The sequence below is a fragment of the Cynocephalus volans genome, chromosome 2 (genome assembly GCF_027409185.1).
Source record: "Cynocephalus volans isolate mCynVol1 chromosome 2, mCynVol1.pri, whole genome shotgun sequence".
Lineage (NCBI taxonomy): Eukaryota > Metazoa > Chordata > Mammalia > Dermoptera > Cynocephalidae > Cynocephalus > Cynocephalus volans.
The window spans coordinates 198054286-198073528 of record NC_084461.1 but is presented as its reverse complement, the minus strand read 5'-3'; the positions used below and the strand labels follow the sequence as shown (position 1 = coordinate 198073528).

Here is a 19243-nt window from a genome sequence, read left to right as displayed (position 1 = left end):
CATTGCATATACTTGTATCTCCTTAGGCTCCTCTTTCAACCATGCTTTTTAAAATTGCGCGCACACGCACACACTCACACACACACCACCTCTCACTCCCCAGCCTCCTCTCCTGCTTTATTTCTCTACCTAGTGCCTGTCATCATCTGAGTAAAGCATGGATTTCAGTTAATAATAACGTATCAATATTAACTCATTAATTACAACAAATGGACAATACTTCCCCATCATCAGACAGAAGACCTCACTATTGTCTTGTTGGCCTATTGCTTGGCCTCCATGAGTTTGGAACCACCATGAGAACAGGGCTTTTTGTCTTTTTGCTCACTGCCGGATCCCCAGTGCCTTAAACAGTCTTGGTGCGTAGTAGGTGCTCCGTAAATTCTCACTGGGTGAACATGCAGAAGTACAAGAGCCATGGGGGCAGCACGCTGTCCTCAGGACACTGGAGGTTGCACCACAGTGTCTGTCATGTGACCCTGAACTCAGGGTCTGGAGGGCACCTCCAATTTAGAATCTTGTTAATTTTTCAGCATTTGTCAAGCTTTGCTATTAGACAGTGAGTCTTTGAGGTCAAGGACTACCTTTCTGTTGTTCACCTTTGTAACCTTGGTGCTTAGCACAGTGCTTGGGAGTGAGAGAGCGCCGAATCCTAACCACTAGACTACCAGGGAACTTCACAGTGCTTGGGATATAGTGAATGCTCAGGAAAAATGGGTCTTGTTGATGAATGAATATATTCTCCTAAGCAAGCCATGCATATGGGAAAGTAGCCAGTCATTCATGCATGTATTGTCTTTTTTTCCTGAAATAATTAATACATCTGCCCAGAAAAAAAGCATATTAAAAAAATCACATTGTCTTTTTTCTCTGTAGTATTCTATTTGTTTTGTTTGTTTCCTTGTCGTTCTTTTCATGATTCTCTTTGGGGAGTTCCCAAAATGAGAAAAAGACTGATCCTTTTTGGGTCCATGGGCAGGTGGGCAGGTCTGTGTGCCTACATTGAGAGTCCTTTTACCAAACATTTCCTGTGCTAGGTTAATGAGACAGGATCTGCCACCCAGTCCCTGCAGGTTCATATAAATGCCTATGAGAAAGACAGGCAGAGGATGTAATTTAGCTTTGTAAGTGCAGGAAGAGGGACTGCCTTTGGCCCTGGGCTGTGGGGGCCCAGATGGAGAAACTAGCATCAGATTTCAAAGAAGGAAATCTTGGAGTCTGCTCTTAAAGGGCAAGAGCAGCTTGCAGGTGTGGGGGTCGAGGGTGGGCAGGAAAATGGGCATTCCAGGCCAGGAGAACAGCACATCCCAAACCTACTGGGTACCAGTGCCTCATGCATAGTGGATATTTGTAGAATGAATTAATAGATAAATGGGTATGTTAAGTCAGTGTTGTCCCTCTGGAGAGCTTTTTATTTTTCTATTTGATTATCTAAGGCTACATGTTTATGATTTATAAAAATCAGGTGCATTTGTAGGAGATTTTTATAAGTTTTCATTTTACTAGATGTTTATCTTTGGGATACAGTAAATAATAAAAATAGAGAAACTAGGGAGATAATCTTGATTACAAAGCAAAGCAAAACAAAAAATCTAACCCCTCCAAAATTGTTTTTCATATGAAATTATGTACTGTGATATTTGCAAAGGGGGTAATTTGGAAAACCCGCATGGGGTGTGAATTGAGCAATTTTAATTTTCTAGTACAATATTTTCCTGTTTCTCTCGGGTGTCATCCTAACTCAGCTGTGTAAGCTGGTAGATATGCTCCCCCCCGCCCAACCCCCTACCCCGGTTTCTCTAGTTTTGTTTGAGATTCCACAGTTTCCTTGACCTCTTGTTCTGGGCATGTCTCATCAGGCTGAGCCATTCACAGGAGAGCTCCCTTCCCAGCAAACTCTGCCCATCCTCGGAGAGAAACTGCATCAGGTTTTCCACAACGTCCTGGAAAACCTGAGCAATGTCATGAGTGGCTACTGTCTGCCAGAGCCTATTTTTAGCATAAAGGTAAGTCACCTGGGTCAGCACGTGTATGTAGGTCCGTGTGAAGTTAGAAGAGTTTACTCCATGAGCTCAGACATCTTTACTGAAGTGAAGATTGAGAAAATGGTTAGTCCTCTGTTGTTTTTATAAAGGATCTGTGCTCAGGAAATTCCTCAGTTTGATCATAAACACTGGTGTACATTTTCTCTTTGGTGATGAGCTGTTGTAAAAGTGACGTGGGTTTTTACTGGTTCAGTTCAGCTCGAGACTGAGAACATTCAAGCAGGAAGTTAAGAAAGAAACCGGTGTGAGTCACCCCCCTTCATGAGACAGGGAGGAGTCACTTTGTGCAGAAACACGTGCCATTTGTCATTCTCCATCTAGGGGTCCCACCATCTACTCTGTAGGGAAACAAGATGTTCTGCTGTTTGCAGACCTCCTCGAAAGACCCAAGATGCTAAATTTCGCACAAGTAGCGATAACACCATGAGCTGCGTCCCGCTCCATCTCAGAATAGCAAGTTATGGTGATGGTAGTGCTAATGTTTGTAATAATGGTCAAGCCTTGCCTAGTACGTACTGTGTGCGAGCTACTCTTCTAAGTACTTAAGATGTATTAAGTCCTTAATGTAGGAGGTAGGAACTGTTGTTATCTCCATTTATGACTGAGGCAAATGAGGCAGAGAGACTAAGAAACTTGCCCTGCTTTACATGTCAAGAAACAAAAATGGGACTTGAACCCAGGCCATCTAGCTTCTGAGTCTGTCCTCGTAACCCCTGTGCTATGCTGCCTAATCATGATTGCTATAATTGCAACCTTTATGTAGTCTTTATACCTGCCAGTATGTGCACCAGTTCACTTTTAAAACTCACAGTCACCCTTTGGGGTTGACACCACCAGCACTGGCTGCTATAGGGTGGTGGTTAAGAGTCCCGGCAGCGAAATGACCTGGTTTTGTCTCCCAGTTTTGCTACTTACTAGCTGAGTGACTTTGGAAAACTTTATTAACCTCTCTGTGTTTCTGTTTCCTCAACTGCAAAATGGGAATTATTGTACCTACTTTGTGGTGTTGTTTCTAAGGATCGAATGAGAAAGGTCTTAGAACACTGTCTGGCACTAAGATGTTGTCCCAGGACGCCAGCTCATCACAGGACCTTATGTTTTATCCCCGCTCCACGCTGGCTTTCTAGATGCACAGAGAGTAGGGGCTTCTCACCGTGGGGAAGCTGGGTATTCCCCTGTGGGTCTAGATCTTCAGCTCGAGTTGTGTTGGGTGTCCCATGGTGGGTGGCGGGGCCACGTCCCTGTGAGGCCGAGGGCTGATGCTGTGGTCCCGCTGCAGCTGAAGGAGTGGGTGCAGAAGCTCATGATGACCCTGCGGCACCCGTCACTGCCACTGCTGGAGCTGCAGGAGATCATGACTAGTGTGTCGGGCCGCATCCCCGCCCCTGTGGAGAAGTCGGTGCGCAGGGTGATGGCCCAGTATGCCAGCAACATCACCTCAGTGCTCTGCCAGTTCCCCAGCCAGCAGGTACGTGCCCCAGCCCAGCTCCACCGTGGTGTTCATGCTGGGCCAGCTCTCGGCCAGTCTCCGTGTGCGGCCTCTGATCAAGTTGAGCTTCATGAGACCCAGTTACAGCCCGAAATGTTGGGGACCCAGCTTTTTTGTTTTTGTTTTAGAGCCTTCTCTGTGGAGCATTTTCCCCAAAGCAACAGTTGTTTGGATGAACATAAACAATCATTAGGCCCCATTCCATAAAATTTAGACTCAGCATAAGAGAAAGCAATTGGTGCAAATTGAGTGAGCATTTTCCAGAAAATAAACTGGCTGAAATCATTAGGGGAAATTGCAAAGTTTTTCTTACTGGTTTGCAGCTCTGATTCTTTCCTTCTGGATTTTGTAAAGGGATAGTCTTGGGTCCTGTGTCCATACAATATATTTGAAGAATGGAAACACTCCAAGATGGTATAAAATATCTCTATTAATTCTACATTGGCCCTGCGTTGTTCACTTTTGTTGTTGTTGCTTTTGTAGGGCATTGTAAAGGGAATTTGCATTTGGAAAAACCCTTCTGTCTGGTTGGAAGGGCTTTCCTCTGTCGTCATTCCCCATATATTAGTGATTAGGGAAGCTAGCAGTCAGTGTAGGTCAGATCATTCCCAGAGGTCAACAACTCTGTGGAAGTTGGAATATTATTCAGCCATAAAAAGCAGTGAAGTACTGATTTATGCTACCACATGGATGCACCTGTTATGCTAAGAAGCCAGCTGCAAAAGGCCGCATGTTGCATGATTGCATTTGTATGAAATGTCCATGACTGGGAAGTTCATGGAGAAAGAAAATAGATCAGTGGTTGCCAGGGGATGGGGGTGGGGAACTGGGGGGTAGCTGCTAATCGGTACCAGGTTTCTTTTGGGGGTGATGAAAACTATCTACAATTAAATAGTGGTGATGGCTGCATAACTGTGAATATACCACTGAACATATACTTTAAAGAAGGTGGTGGTGGAATATTGCGGTATGTGAGTTATATTTCAAAAATAACAAAAAGAAAACTTTAGAGGACCCCAGTTGAGATAAATACATGTTTGCAACTTTCAGGAATTTGTCATTGGTGCAGGTTTTTTTCCTTTAAAAATATTTTAGTTGCTAAAAGCAATTATCAATGACATTTAATCTAATTATAGAAACAGGACCCCTCCGCACCCAGCACCCTCATTTTTGCTAGGGTTGACGTTTCCTTCTCTTGCCCCATAGCGGTCATATCTGCAGAGAGGTACAATCTCAATGTGTGTGTCTCTTTATGTGATTGTTGTCATTCTGAGCCCTTGAATAAATTCCACCAGCAATTTGTTGAGGGGCATGAACTGGGCTGATTCAGGGTGGCCGGATGGCTTCAAGGCTGGAATTTTCAGTCTTTGAATGAGGCTCAGATGGGACCTTCCTGGGAGACTGGGGTGGGTCCTTCAGGTGGCTACTGTGTCATGGCTGGATCACGGGGTTGTCCATGGTCAGACCTGTCTTGTTTCCCCATCAGATAGCCACCATCCTGGATTGCCATGCGGCCACCCTGCAGCGCAAGGCCGACCGAGAGGTCTTCTTCATGAACACCCAGAGCATTGTGCAGCTGGTCCAGAGGTGAATCCTGGGCCCTGTGTGGGGTGCGGTTGTTATGCTGAGTCGTCGCATGCATTGCACCGGGGTGGCACTCTGGAACTGAGAGAAAGTGCCTTACGGTCCTGGCACTGCCATTACTAACAGCAGAACCCGGGGCAAGGCACTTCTGTGGATCTCAGTTTGCAAGCTGGTAAAATGGGAATAAAAACACTTCACAGGATAAGTCATTTGGAATTATAAATGGATTAATTTTTGTAAAGTGCTGACACATAGTGACTACTCACTAGGTGATAGCTTGGATTATGAGGCAATGGGACGAAATGGCTTTATGTAGCATAAAAGACTATACAGATGATGTTATTGTGGTTTGGGGGATTATTGCAAAAGAAAGTTGATGAATAGTTTGTATTTTATATCAAGCAGTTATTGAGCAGGGAACTATTCTGATGATGATAAGATTTTTTGCCATTTTTATGAAAAATCCACCTAGCAAGAAAACTTTGCTTAGAAAGACAGAATTGAAGCATTCTCAGATTTGAACCAATCAATTCAGTGCATGTTTTCAATGTGCCAGAAACTATCATAGGTGCCCAGAATTTGGGACTCTTCAAGGAGTTCCTGGTTAATGTGGACTCATATTGACAATACAGGATTGCAGCTGATGAAAGAGATTTAGTGTGGATTCCCCACAAAGTGAAAATTTCACAGCCACGGGCTAGGAGGCGAGTCCTTCCTCCAAAACTTTAACTGCTAACCTTAAACCTATCCTATAAGCTTCAGAGACACACCTAGCAGAAATGAACAAATGATAATTTAATCGAATTTCCTAGCACATTTTTGTGTGCTGTACATAAATATCAAAGCTCTGTCCTGTCGTGTGCATGCGTGTGTGTGTGTGTATGTGTGTGTGTGTGTGTGTGTGGGTGTGTGTGTTAAAATCACATTTGGGTTAGTGAGTGTTAGTCTCTTGTTCTGTTTTGATGTCATTTGGTGATGCTGAGGTTCAGCTGGTTTCTACTTCCCTAAAACTCAGTGTCCCATCTCCTAAGAACTCGATTCCCTGTGTTCAGAAATATTTTACAAGAGGAAATGTTTGGGGGAACATCCAGGTTAAAATTTTGTTTCGGAAGGGAAGTGAAATTCATACAGGGACCTTTTAGTTAGTCTTTTTAAAACTGTCTTGATACATTGGATGGTTAATTGAAAACTTGTTTTTAATCGTTAAAGTCTGATAAAATTGGCTACCCCTTTCAGCATCCCAACTCTTAAGTTTCCTTCCTTCTCTCTGGGGCCAGGCAGGCACTGTGCCAAGACTCAGGCTTGGGTTCCGCCCCGACCTGGCCTCCAGTTTGATGTGGGATATTGGACAAGTCACAGCTGTCTTTGACCTGCAGAGTTCGAGAAAATGACCCAACTCCATGTCCCTCTCAGGCCTGAGGATTTGAGGGCACAGCCTCCAGATACTTTGTTACTGTTTCCTCCTGTTTAAAGTCATAAAAGCCCTGGCTGAGGCACTCAGGCGCATGAGGCAGTGGAGGTGACACTGACGGTGGCCTTCCCTTCCTCCCCAGATACCGCAGCGGGACCCGTGGCTATATGAAAACGGTGGTGTTGGATCTCCTGAGAAGATATTTGCAGGTTGAGCACCATTTCCAACAAGGCAAGAGATGCTACTGCCACCGCTGGGGGCACTGGTGACAGGCCCAAGCCCATGGGGCAGGGGGAGTGGGAAGAAGCTGGGCCTTACCCCGTGTGGTCTTTGTCTCCCCTGGTAGCCCACTACGACAAGTGTGTGATCAACCTCCGGGAGCAGTTTAAGCCAGACATGTCCCGGGTGCTGGACTGCATCTTCTCCCATGCACAGGTGGCCAAGAAGAACCAGCTGGTCATCATGCTGATCGTAAGCAGGAAGGGTGCCCTCCACCCAGCATGCGGGTGGGTCGGGGGTCCTCAGACTTTTTCTAGAAAGGGTCAGTATGTAAATATTTTAGACTTGCAGGTTGTATGGTCTCTGTCCTGACCACTTGACAGTGCTTGGGTACAATGTAAGAGAACATTGGGCATGGCTGTGCTCCAGTAGTAAAATTTTGTTTATAAAAACAGGTAGTGGATGGGATTTGTCAGCCCCTGGGGAGATCATGACTAACACTCACAAAGCACTGACTGTGCCAGGCACTCTTGCAGTGCTTTGCAAATAAACATTAACTCATTTAATTCTCTTAACAACCTTAGGAGGTGGGTACTGTTCTCATCTCCCTTTGGCAGAGCATAGAGATGTGAAACCACTTGTCCAAGGGCACCCAGCATATAAGTGCAGAGTCAGGATTTGAACCCATGGCTTTAGGGTCATGAGCTACTAGTCAAGGGATATTAGATTCCAAGTCTTGTGGTGGGTCTTTCATTTTGCCTTTTTGGACTAGCATGGAGTTTCCACATTCTTATTTCTCTTTCTATTCGATAACCATGAGCAGTCTTTTGTAACGTAAGAAGTATTTCCTTGATGTCCCTGATGACTGACTTGGAAAATGGAGGATCAGCAGAGTGGGAGAGACTTGGACTTGGCTTATAGCAGGAAGGGGTCAGCAATTTTATCTGTAAAGGACCAGTTAGTAAACATTTTCGGCTGTGGCCACACAGCCTCTGTTACAACTGCTCAGCTCTGTTGTAGCCTGAAAACAGCTGTAGACAGTATGTCAGTGAATGGGCATAGCTGTGTTTCTATAAAACTTTATATACAGAAACAGGCAATGGGCTGAATTTGGCCCATGGGCTTATAGGATAGTTAACATCCTAACAAGGTGTATTCATGAATGTTGGTATTTTTGTAAAGAATCATTTTAAAATATCCTCATGCAGCAGCTTTTGATCCTACCTTCGTGTGAGAATCACCTGGGCATGGGGGAAGGTGTCTTTTAAAAATGCAAATGCCCAGGCCTGCCTAGGTCAGTTAGATCAGAGTTTCTAGGGGTGGGGCCCAATCATTAGTACTTTCGAAAGCTTCCCCAATGGGAAGCTTAAACATGGACTGTATATTAGATAATATTATTGGTTTAATGTTCTACTTCCTTGGTGGAAGGAAATTGGTTCTATAGTTAGGTGGGAGAATATCTTTTTTCTCAAGGAGATAACATGCTAAAAGTGAAAACGATTATGGTGTCTGCAACTGACTTTCAAAAAAAGTGTGCTAATTAGAGAAAAATCAAATGGGATAATACAGTGAAAGTTTAACAGTTGGCAAATCTAGGTGATTGGTATGGGGCTTTCCAACACACTAATTTTCAATGCTTCTGCAATTTTGAAGTTTTTTAAAATTAATTTTGCGGGGAGCACTCCCCAAGTGATTGCAGCGTGCAGCCAGGACTGGTAACTTATGCCCCAGGTGATATCTACACTTTGTGGAAATTCCATTGCTAAAATAACATAACCCTTTCAACACACTTCCTTTGGATGGAGTTTTTTGAGTTTGTGTCTGTAAAGCAAGGCGCGCCTATAACCTATTAAAGTCTCTCGCCATTCAGAGAAAGGCTGGGGGTCAGATCTGTGGATTTTTCTGGTGTTTATTACTCTTTGTGCATATATTCACTGTCTTGTGGGCATGAAGTTACTAAAAATCATGTACACCAGAGGACAGGCTGGGGAAGATGGTGGAATGACCTCCAGTTCAGAGAACTTGCTTGGGGCTTCTTAGTGAAGGAGACTAAAAATGTTGTGCTAGGTGGTTTGGGGATTATGTGTAAGATTTGTTATTCTTCTGGCTTTCTAAATGGTTCCATTTGTCAGAAAATAGTGAGTTCTTTGCACTTGATTGTATTTGGTACTTAGGGGTTTCAGCAAATACTTTGGAATTGAATGATTACAATGAAAATTTTTTTGTGGCTTTAAGGGGACCTAGTTTCTGAATATCATTCAGTGGTTATAGGACTTTGTTAGTGACTAAGAAAACAAAACATGATACTATGAACCGAAATATATGAGATGAGACCACCTCACACAAGTTAACAACACATAAAAACGATATTTTGGACTTTTGTATGTAGAAGGTGGTGGCCAGATTTTTAAAATGTTCACACAAACCTCTCTTGAGTCTTCCACCCCTTAGAAAACTGCCAGCCTGCTCGTTGGACAGTGTCTGAGCTGTCCTGTCCTTGGAGCCACAAGCCAAGTGGCATGGTGAGACTAATGCCACCATCATTTGATAATACAAAGCAAATCAGAATTTGGGAGGGAGAGAAGATTTAGAATAGTTTCCTACTCAGTTTCTTCAGCATTGACATGCTTGTGTGTTTGTATATGAAACATGAATATGTTAAACATTTTTCTGCTTATAAAAACAGTGTATTATGATTATAAGTGGGAAAATGCAAAAACACATGTAGAAGAAATGACTCATGGGCCCACCATCTGGTGACTTCTTGGACAACAGTCTTGGCTGATGCAGGAGGTGGGGACATGCTGCTCAGGAACATCACGTTCCAGCACTCATTGATCTGTCTTCAGTGGGTATTTAGGGAGCATGTGCTCTGAGCCATTCCCAAGCTCCTCTGCATTTAGGGCATAGGAGCAGATGCAAAGATGAGTCGCACACAGCACTGGCCTCCAGCAGAAAGGTCCCTCGCTCAGAAGTGGAGAAAAGTGGAGCACACAATAACCATCATTCCTCCTGCTCTCCTGTAAGATTCAACTCCAGGTCCCTCTCCTCCGCAACTGTGATACCCTTAAGTCAGGCAGCAGTGCACAGGGGAAAGAGCAAGAGGCCTCAGGGACAGAATAGGCCTGTGTTTGAATCCGGCTTTGCCTTGCATGTGCTTGGTGGCCTTGGGGCAAGGTGTGTTGCCTTTTTGAGCCTCAGTTTCCTCATCTGTAAAATGGGGATCATGATAGTAACTCCTCAGAGGGCTAGAAGAATTTGAGGAAGTGTACATAAAGGGTCCAGCTGTTTGCTGGGCACATAGTAAGCACCTGATAATTGCTGGCTATTAATGGTAATACAGGCAGGGACTTAATTGTACTCTTCTTCTTACCAGGTGTTTAGGGCATGTTTGGGGGTGGATGAATGGGTGAATGAATGAATGAGGAGGGTGAGTGGTAGAAGGTGGCAAGGGTGTGCATCTCAGGCTGTGGCAGGTGTGTTCAGGGTGCTGAGCAGGTGTCTGGTTTGCTGGGGCAGCTGCACCTCCTGGCTGAGGTAAGGGCTGGCATGTTTCCCTCTGGTGGAGAAAAGCCATTTGGATTCTGTTTTTGTCCCCCAAAGGATGAGCTCTGTGGCCCAGACCCTTCCCTGTCGGAGGAGCTGACCTCCATCCTCAATGAGCTCACTCAGCTGAGCAAAAGTGAGCACTGCAAAGTGGCCCTCAGAGCCAGACAGGTGAGGTCACGAAGCGCAGTCTGCACTGTGTGTGGTCCTCGGGATGTTCAGGGCCCCACCGTGCATGGCCCTACTGCTGCGGTCTCCTGTCCCTCTCCTGTCCTTCTTCAGGGTGAGGACGGCTCACCGTGGCCCTCTGTCCCGTCCCCTGCAGGTCCTGATCGCCTCCCACCTCCCGTCCTATGAGCTGCGGCACAACCAGGTAGAGTCCATTTTCCTGTCTGCCATCGACATGTACGGCCACCAGTTCTGCCCAGAAAACCTCAAGGTGAGGCCAGCTCCTTCCTTCCACCTTCCACAGAACACACATCATGGCCCAGAAGGGGGACTTAGGGGAAAGAGGCTCCCCTTGCCCTCGAGGTGCTTGCAGTCTGGGGCAGGGCACAGTTGCAAATACAGATGGTTTGGTCCAGGGGGCATCTGGGGAGGCTCTAAGGGGACAGTATGGAACCCAGTCCTGCAGGATGGACAGTAGGACAGGCAGTGAGGGCTCACCTGGTAGGTGCGATTTTAGAAATTCAGCAGCAATGGAGCATATTTAGAAGTGGTGAGCCCTCACCTGGCCGACTCAGGATTTCGTCTTCCGAGTCCCCCCGCCCTGTCTCTGGCTCAGCATCTGAAACTGGGAGCCTCGCCCTGGAAGCAGCATCCCAGGGTTTCTTCTCTGTCCGATCTTCCCTGATTGAACAAGGGGTGGAACCCCGTGCACCGGGGACACTGGCTGCGTTTAGTAATAGGAACACGACCAACTTCTCCTCCCTGTTCCCTCCTCCCTCACTCGTCCAACTGGTGCTCAAAACTGGCTCTCATTTACTTTCCCTTTTTTCTTCTTTCCACTTGCTGTAGAAATTAATCCTTTCAGAAACGACCATATTTGATGTCCTGCCCACATTCTTCTATCATGCCAACAAGGTCGTGTGCATGGCATCCTTGGAGGTAAGCAGGAGAGGCCCATGTCATAGCGACAGTACTGAACTTGCCACACACGTGATCTTATTCTCTCCACAAGGCAGGTGCCCTTCCTAGCCTGTCTTATAGAGGAAGGAACTGAGGCTCAGAGAGGTAAAGTGACTTGCTCACGGTCACACAGCTAGGAAGGGCAGAACCAGGACTCACACCGGGTCTGTCTTATTCCACAGTCCATGCTGGAAACCACTGCTGTCTCATGGGTCATTCCAGCCTCCTCCAGGCAGGGCACAGATCAATACTAAACCCCCAGAGCCGAGTCCAAGGCACCACGTCCAAACTTTCCAATTCAGGTGCATTAAATATCCTTGGAAGACTTTTCTGCTTGGAACTACAAGAGCTGGAAGTTGCCTAGTGATGACTTAAGGTGACCACCCATGTGAGGGGACAGAGAAGGGTGTGACCAGCAGCAAAACCCAGATTAAAGCCAGGTGGTTTTGCCCCTGCTCCAGTCTTCCACAGTTCAGGGGCTATCAGGTGTTTTGTTAGTTTCAGGAGATCAGGGTTTTTAATTTGGTCTTTTAGGATCCTCTGAAGAAAACAGGAGATGACGTCTTGTGTTTTCACATGGCTGTCTTACCCTGGATTGCTTCCTCATTTCTTCACCCCCTCAGCTCACAGTCTCAGTCCCCTGTGGCCCCGTCTACCTCTTCTGCATCTTTTAGACCCTGTGGGTTACCTGTCTGGATGCCAGAAGGTTGACTGGGTCTTCATGGAGACCCTTTTGGGCTGTAAGCATGTTACAGTCATGGGGTCTCCTGGGCCTGCATTTTTACCCTCTTTGTAGGTTTCAACTCTGGAAGAATCCTTCTCTGACTTCACTGTTTCCAACGGTGAGACGCAATAGGCCTCTTCAGTAGTGACTTTTTAAAGTGCTAAATCCTATTTATATCTATTAGAATTTTTCTAGGATGCTTTTATACATTGCATCACTATCTGACAATTTTACTGAACATGACTCATCCTTTTCTTTATGACCCACGATGAGCATTGTGAACATAAGATTTTGACTCAGCCTCTTGAGACAATAAAGTTCTGTCTCTGCCCTAAATGTATGAAGGGTCCCTAAGACCACCCCTGGGTTGGATGATTTGCTAGGAGAACACACAGGACTCAGTATGTAGTTGTACTCACAGCTATGATTTATCCCAGTGCAAGGATGCAGGACATAATCAGCAAAGGGAAAAGGCACGAGGGGTGAAGTCTGGAGGAAACCTAGGCACGTGCTTCCAGGGGCCTGTCCCAGTGGAGTCACACAGGACAGGCTTAATTCCTCCAGCAGTGAGTTGTGACAATACATGTGACAGAAGCTTATGAGAGTTGGTGCTCAGGACTTTTAGTGGGGGCTGGTCACATGGACACCCTCTACTTAGCATGTACCAAATTCTAACCTCTGAGACAGAAAGTAGACGTTCAGCGTAAACCACATTGTTTGCACGAACACTTTAGGCCTCTCATCAGGGAATGGTGAGAACCCTCCCCAAATCCAGCTTCCCCAGGGCTGGCCAAGAGCCAACCTTGAAGCAGATCTTTCAAAGGATAGCAATTAGGCCTGCTACGTAACCCTTTTTGGGCAATCCCCACATTTCTGTTCTGTTGAAAAACTTGCAGAGTTCAAGCTCTAGAACTGTGCTGTCCAGCAAGGCAGCCATTGGCCAGTAATCAGTGAGCACTTGAAATGCAGCTTAATCTGAATTGAGCTGTGCTCTGGTAAAATACACACTCGATTCCAAAGACAGTATGGAGAAAAGAATACACAGTATCTCAATCTCTTATGCTGATTACATGTTGAAATGATAATATTGGGGGTAAAATAAAACATATTATTAAAATTCTTTTTACCTGTTACCTTTTTTCTAAGTGGCTGCTGCAAAACTTAAAATCACACACATGGATTGTGTTACATTTCTATTGGACAGCACTGCTCTAAAGCAGGGGTCAGTAAACTACAGCCTATTGACTGGATTTGGCCTACTGCTTGTTTTTGTAAATAAAGTTTTATTGGAACACAGCCACACCCATTCATTTACGTATTGTCTGTGGCTGTTTCTGTGCTGTAACAGCAGAATCAGTAGTTGCGACAGAAACAGTATGTCCCACAAAACCTAAAATATTTACTGTCTGGCCCTTTACAGAACAAGTTTATCAACCCCTCCTTAGAGTTTAGAGAGTGGATTTGTGTAACTCGTAGCATTCTGAAATGTGAGCAAATTTGCTCTTATCTGCTGCTGCCTAGAGATCCTGTAGAGGTCACTTCTGGTATCCCTTCAGCCTGAGTTTTCTCAGGCTTTGAGGATCCTCTGTGTGCCCTCTGAGAGAATGTCCATCGTGCTTTCTGCCTCATCAGGTTTACGTGCGGCGGGGCTACATCGCCTATGAGTTAAACAGCCTGCAGCACCGGCAGCTCCCGGACGGCACGTGCGTGGTGGAATTCCAGTTTATGCTGCCGTCCTCCCACCCGAACCGGTAAGGAGTGGTACACACCTGGGGATGGCCCCGGTTTCTTTTCTCCCTGAACACTGTGGTGCTGTCTCTGGAAGGGCTCAGCAAACATGTCTGGGAATGCTGCTGGGGAGATGTCAGGGATACAACTTCCTTTCGTGGAATCTCCCCACCGCTCCATTCTCATCTGTAAAATGGAGATAATCCAGTGCCTACCTCCCACCCCTGCACTGTCCAGTACCGTAGCCACTACGTACATGTGCCTGTTTAAATTAAAATAGATGAAAATGAAATAAAGACTTCAGCTCCTCAGCCATACCAGCTGTATTTAAAGTGCTCAGAAGCCATGTGGCTCATGGCTGCCATATTGGACAGTGCAGTTCTAGAACATTCCATCATTGCAGAACGTTCCAACGGACAGTGCTGCCTAGACCATTGTGAAGAGTATATGAGATAGGTCACATAGAGCGCTTAGGACAGTGCCTGGCATGAAGAAAGTTGTTGAATGTTAGTGATGCCTGTGATGACTATGATTGATACTGTCATTGCTGTCCAGTGCTGTGCCCTTGACCAGGCTCTGACAGGCCACACTCTGTTGCTTTCAGCCCTCAACATCTTTGGCCAAAAATGTGTTCTCATCCCCCTTTTGCAGATGAGAGTCCTGGGGCCCTCACTGAACGTGGGCTGAGCGGCTCATTCACATGGTGCAGGGATTTGAGTGCAGGTTGCTCTCTGTCCTCAGAGTTCTTGGAACAGCACTCAAGGGCCCTCTGAGCCAGGGGCACGCCCGTGGGTCTGTCCGTGTCCACTGTAGTCTGCTGTCCCAAACCGTTGTTCAGTGGATCCCACCTGTGCTCACCTGTGGACATCTGATGTGTCCACGGTGCTCGCTCATGGTCTCTTTTCTAATCAATCTTATTTCAGGGCCTGAAGCTCCATTCTGGTCAGGTAGAGAGTGGTGCTCACGTCTGCCTGGGATTCGAAGTGCTTGTTCTTATTCACTCTCCCTCGTTCCTCTCCTTCTGGTTCTCGAGGCGGTTCCCAAGGCTTTGCTTGTGGCTAGAACGGTGCCATCATGATGTGGGAGTTCAGGTGATCAGATCTCTATAGGCAAGAGGGTTCATGCTTTCTTGAAGCAGAGATCTTTCTGGTCTCTTGGAATTTTAAAAAATGTTTCTCTTTCCATTGGTTTAAGAAGGAAGGTGCTGCTCTGTGATGGATTGACGGAAGGGCTTCCCCATGAGGCACCTCCTTTCATATTTACCATTTATTTTTATCCTTTTTATGTCCCCCCAAAAAAGGATTGTGACATTTTACCCCACTGACAGAAAAGAGGACTGCATGCTGTCTGGGATCACTGGGGGACTTTGGGAGATGTGGTGTAAGGCATTTTGATTTTGTTGTCTAAGCAGGGCCTTGAGGAGTGAAGTCTCCCCACCCAAGACGGCCTGGCTTGGCCCCAACACCTGTGTCTGTAGAGCCAGGTGCATGGTGAATTGGGTCACCAAGACCCAAGGGAAGGTCAGAGGTGTGGTCAGCAGGGGCTTCGTGTGGGCTGTCCAGGACTCAGGCAGGGTTACTCACTCCAATGCCCAAGTGGGCTGTGAGCACAGCTGGGTGGGAGCTGGGTATGCCCCCTGCCCTAGGGGCTGCCGTTCTAGCTCCATCCATTGCTGCCCTGCAGGAGAGTGCCTGTCAAGGTCAGACCTTTCCATGTTTTTCCTGCAGATGTAGGAAATCTAGATTTTGTTTAAAAAATCTAAAATCCCTCAATGCCTCACTATGGGCAGCTAATTCATGTGTAGTAGTATGTTAAAAATGCTGCATGGACCAAAGTCAGCCCGTGGCTAAATTCAGCCATGCTGCCATGCCAGTTTGTGACCTCTGGATTTAGCTGTCCAGGAGCAAAGGGCCTGGATTGTGATTGCAGGGGTACCCAATAGGAATGAACACACCTGTGATGGGGGTCCCCACAAGTATCCCCAGGTTCGATGGTTTGCTAGGAGGACTCACGGGGAGGACCCAGTGTCTAGTCATGCTCATGGCTGTGACTTAATCATAGTGCGAGGATGCAAAGCAGAGTTAGCAAAGGGAGGAGGCACCTGGGGTGAAGTCCAAAGGATACCAGGCACAAGCTTCTAGGGGCCTCTCCCCATGGATTCACACAGGACATGCTTAATTCCCCCAGCAAGTGCGTTGTGACAATACATGTGAAATGTGTCTATTGGCTTCTTAGAGACTTCGGCACCCGGAGTTTTTATTGCTCACATAGGCACCCTCTGCCTAGCACCAAAACCCTGGGCTCTCAGAAGAAAGCAGCTGTTCCACATAAACCACATTGTTTATACAGTGTAGGCACAGTGGGCCACCCTTATTGTTAGGGAGTGGTGGGAATCCTCCCCAAATTCAAGTTCTCGAATGCTAGCCAAGGGCCAACCTTGCCAGCAGTTCTCCTTTCTAAGAAGAGCAGTCTCAGGGCTGCTCTTTTCTGTGTACCTTCTGATAAATCCTCCTATACCTGATTCCAGGGACTGATTCTGACAACCGCAGGTGACCTGTTTGGGCTTGCTCCTGGTGAGCAGCCAGTCCTGGGAACAGTAGCCGTCTAAACTCCAAAAAGCTGCTGACTTTGTCCCAAGAGCAAGTTTGATGGGGGGGGGAGGAATTGGGGAGCAGAGGCCTGGGATGTCGCTCAGGGCTATGCCAGCCCCCCCTCACCAGCTGCCCATGGATGGGGCTCTCCAGGAGAAATTGACACTGGGAGTGTTCATTCTCTGTGTGGCTAAGTTTGCCACTTTGGATTCACCTCGGTACTTTGTTGGGACTGGACTTACTTGCGGGCATACATCATTCATTCACTCATTCATTCACTTGTTGAGCTCTTCCTTTTACCCCAGGTCCTGAAGACTCAGATGAGATCTATCAGCCCCTGTCCCCAACCTCAGTCCCCTCCCAATTTCAAGCCCCACTTTGGGAAGGCTTGAAATTGAATTGAATCCTAGTCTGTTTTCTGGAAGCCTCAGGGGCGAGAGCAGCTCTTAGGGTTGGATCTGCAAGCAGCTGCCTCATCCCCCTCTTGTTGTCACACTGCAGGATGGCTGTGCCCATCAGCATCACCAACCCTGACCTGCTGAGGCATAGTACGGAGCTCTTCATGGACAGCGGCTTCTCTCCTCTGTGCCAGCGCATGGGGGCCATGGTGGCCTTCAGGAAATTTGAGGATTTCACCAGGTACCCGGCGTGGCCCAGTCTTCCAAACACGCAAGCAAGGGGCCTGGGTGGGCTTCACCTGACCCCCACCCATTCACTGGACACACGGGGTGGTTGGGAGAGACCCAGATGCACGGCACAGCAAGTTAATAACAGAGTAACAATAGCATCACAGCCAAGCACATGAGCCTACATGTCACCTTGCCTGTGTTTGAATTCTAGCTCTGTACTTTTAACTGAGACTGAGCAAATTATTTAATCTCTCTTAATTTTCTCCTCTGTAAAATGGGAATTGTAGGAGGACTTACTTCATAGGGGCACCATGAAAATTAAATGAGATGGTATATGTGAAAAGATATATTTCAAGTGTAATTAATATGTAAATTACATGCCCAGTAAATGTTAGCTATCAATACTATTACTCTTACTGCCTTTTTTCAACCTGTTACTGTGTGCTTGGGTAGTGATTACTCTTACTACCCTCGTTTGACTCAGGGGTGATACGAGGTTTCTAGGGTCCTCCCAGCAAGTAAAAAGGGGAGCCAGGAGTTGACCTCAAGCCCAGCTGAAGCCCCAAATTGCTGGAATCCTTTCCTCTATTTCTGATCACAGATCATACAGGTTCATTCTTCCATTTTGGGAAAGATCCCATCAGGGGTGCCTTGGACCTAGACAGGGAACCACATGAGCTCTGCACAGCAGTGGGATGAAGTCAGGGTGTTGGTTGGGAAAGAGGAAGGGTGTGGGGCTCCCATCTGCCTGGCTCAAAAGCTTGGCTTACATGATGTGAGATGTGGCCCCTCAGCCCTCCCTCTCTGCCCTGCACTCCCAGGAACTTTGATGAAGTCATCTCCTGCTTTGCCAACGTGCCCAGGGACACCCCCCTCTTCAGCAAGGCCCGCACCTCCCTGTACTCTGAGGATGACTATAAGGTAAGTATCTGAGCCCAGGGAGCAACCCACAGGAGGGGGTGGGCTGCAGCCTCCAGCCCTTCTACCCCCGGCCCTTGTTTTTCTCTCAGAGCCTCAGAGAAGAGCCCATCCACATTCTGAATGTGGCCATCCAGTGTGCAGACCACCTGGAGGACGATGCGCTGGTGCCAATCTTCCGGACGTTCGTACAGTCCAAGGTACTCTGAGGTGTGCCTTTGGTTTTGAGGGTGCAGGAGTACCTGGAGAATGAGGAGGGGCTGGTCCTGGCGAGGTGTCCCATGAACCTGAGTGGCGTTAGGGAGGCAGTCTTGCCACATGCTTCAGAGCCACAGACCTGGCTTCTCATCCTAGCTCTGCTACTCCTTGTGGCTGGTGACCTTGGGCATTGGTGGCTGGACATGGCAGAACCTTGGCTTCTTCACCATTAACATGGGGACAACATTTCTCTCTCCCAGGGTATTGCAATGACTAAATGACAGTGTATACAGGTTCGGATCCCCATATAGCTAGCCACTAAAAAAAAATAAAATAAATAAATGACAAAGTATATACACTACTTAGCCTGTCACAAGCACAGAGAATACACTCAATAAATAGTCTGGGGGTTTGGGAGGGAATATTTTTGTTGAGATAACCCAGAAACTCACAATTTTAAAACAGCCACTTAACGTTAATGATCGAGTATGCAAATAACTGCAGGATGCTTTTGTAAGCATGTGGTGGCCATCGCCAGCATCCATTCACACCCTGGCAGTAGGAACGGCTATTATCTATGTTCAAGGGCCCCAGCTGCAGACAGATGTGGAGCAGCATAGTGAGTGTGAGTTATAGAATCAGAGGGTGCTGACCAGGCAGGTATGATTTCATCACCTGTGTGACCTAGGGCAGGTTACTTCACCTCTCTGACCCTCCAGTTTCCCAATCTGTAAAATGAGATGCCGAGATTCTTAGCTCATAAAGTAATCAACTCTGCTGTCTGGCTATTCTTTCCCCTCCTGACTTGGTCTCAACTTAGAACACTGGGGAATTTTCAGTTGCTGCTTTTAGTCTGTTCATCTGTATATGTGTTTTATTTCCCATATTGTCTTGGTAGAAGGGACACTCTTACCTCTATCTGACTTGGTGTCCCTCAGACGGCCTGGCCTGTGCTTCTTGGGCAGGAGATGCTGGGTGAATGATGCCGAGTCATGGGAAATGCCATGAAAACTTAGGGACTTTTTTTTTTTTT

The 19243-nt window shown here is 46.8% G+C and overlaps 1 protein-coding gene across 2 annotated transcripts in view; it reads left to right on the top strand.

The window, feature by feature from the left end:
* The window catches only part of ACACB (acetyl-CoA carboxylase beta), a 117506-nt gene that overhangs the window by 69082 nt on the left and 29181 nt on the right, over positions 1-19243 (top strand). For both annotated transcript variants that reach the window (XM_063088084.1, XM_063088083.1), the window contains exons 20-31: positions 1860-2006; positions 3325-3513; positions 5021-5121; positions 6672-6760; positions 6876-7000; positions 10352-10465; positions 10620-10733; positions 11312-11401; positions 13779-13897; positions 16967-17104; positions 17916-18015; positions 18105-18212. In XM_063088084.1, coding sequence (XP_062944154.1) covers positions 1860-2006; positions 3325-3513; positions 5021-5121; positions 6672-6760; positions 6876-7000; positions 10352-10465; positions 10620-10733; positions 11312-11401; positions 13779-13897; positions 16967-17104; positions 17916-18015; positions 18105-18212 — 1434 coding nt within the window. The remainder of the gene's footprint in view (positions 1-1859; positions 2007-3324; positions 3514-5020; positions 5122-6671; positions 6761-6875; positions 7001-10351; positions 10466-10619; positions 10734-11311; positions 11402-13778; positions 13898-16966; positions 17105-17915; positions 18016-18104; positions 18213-19243) is intronic.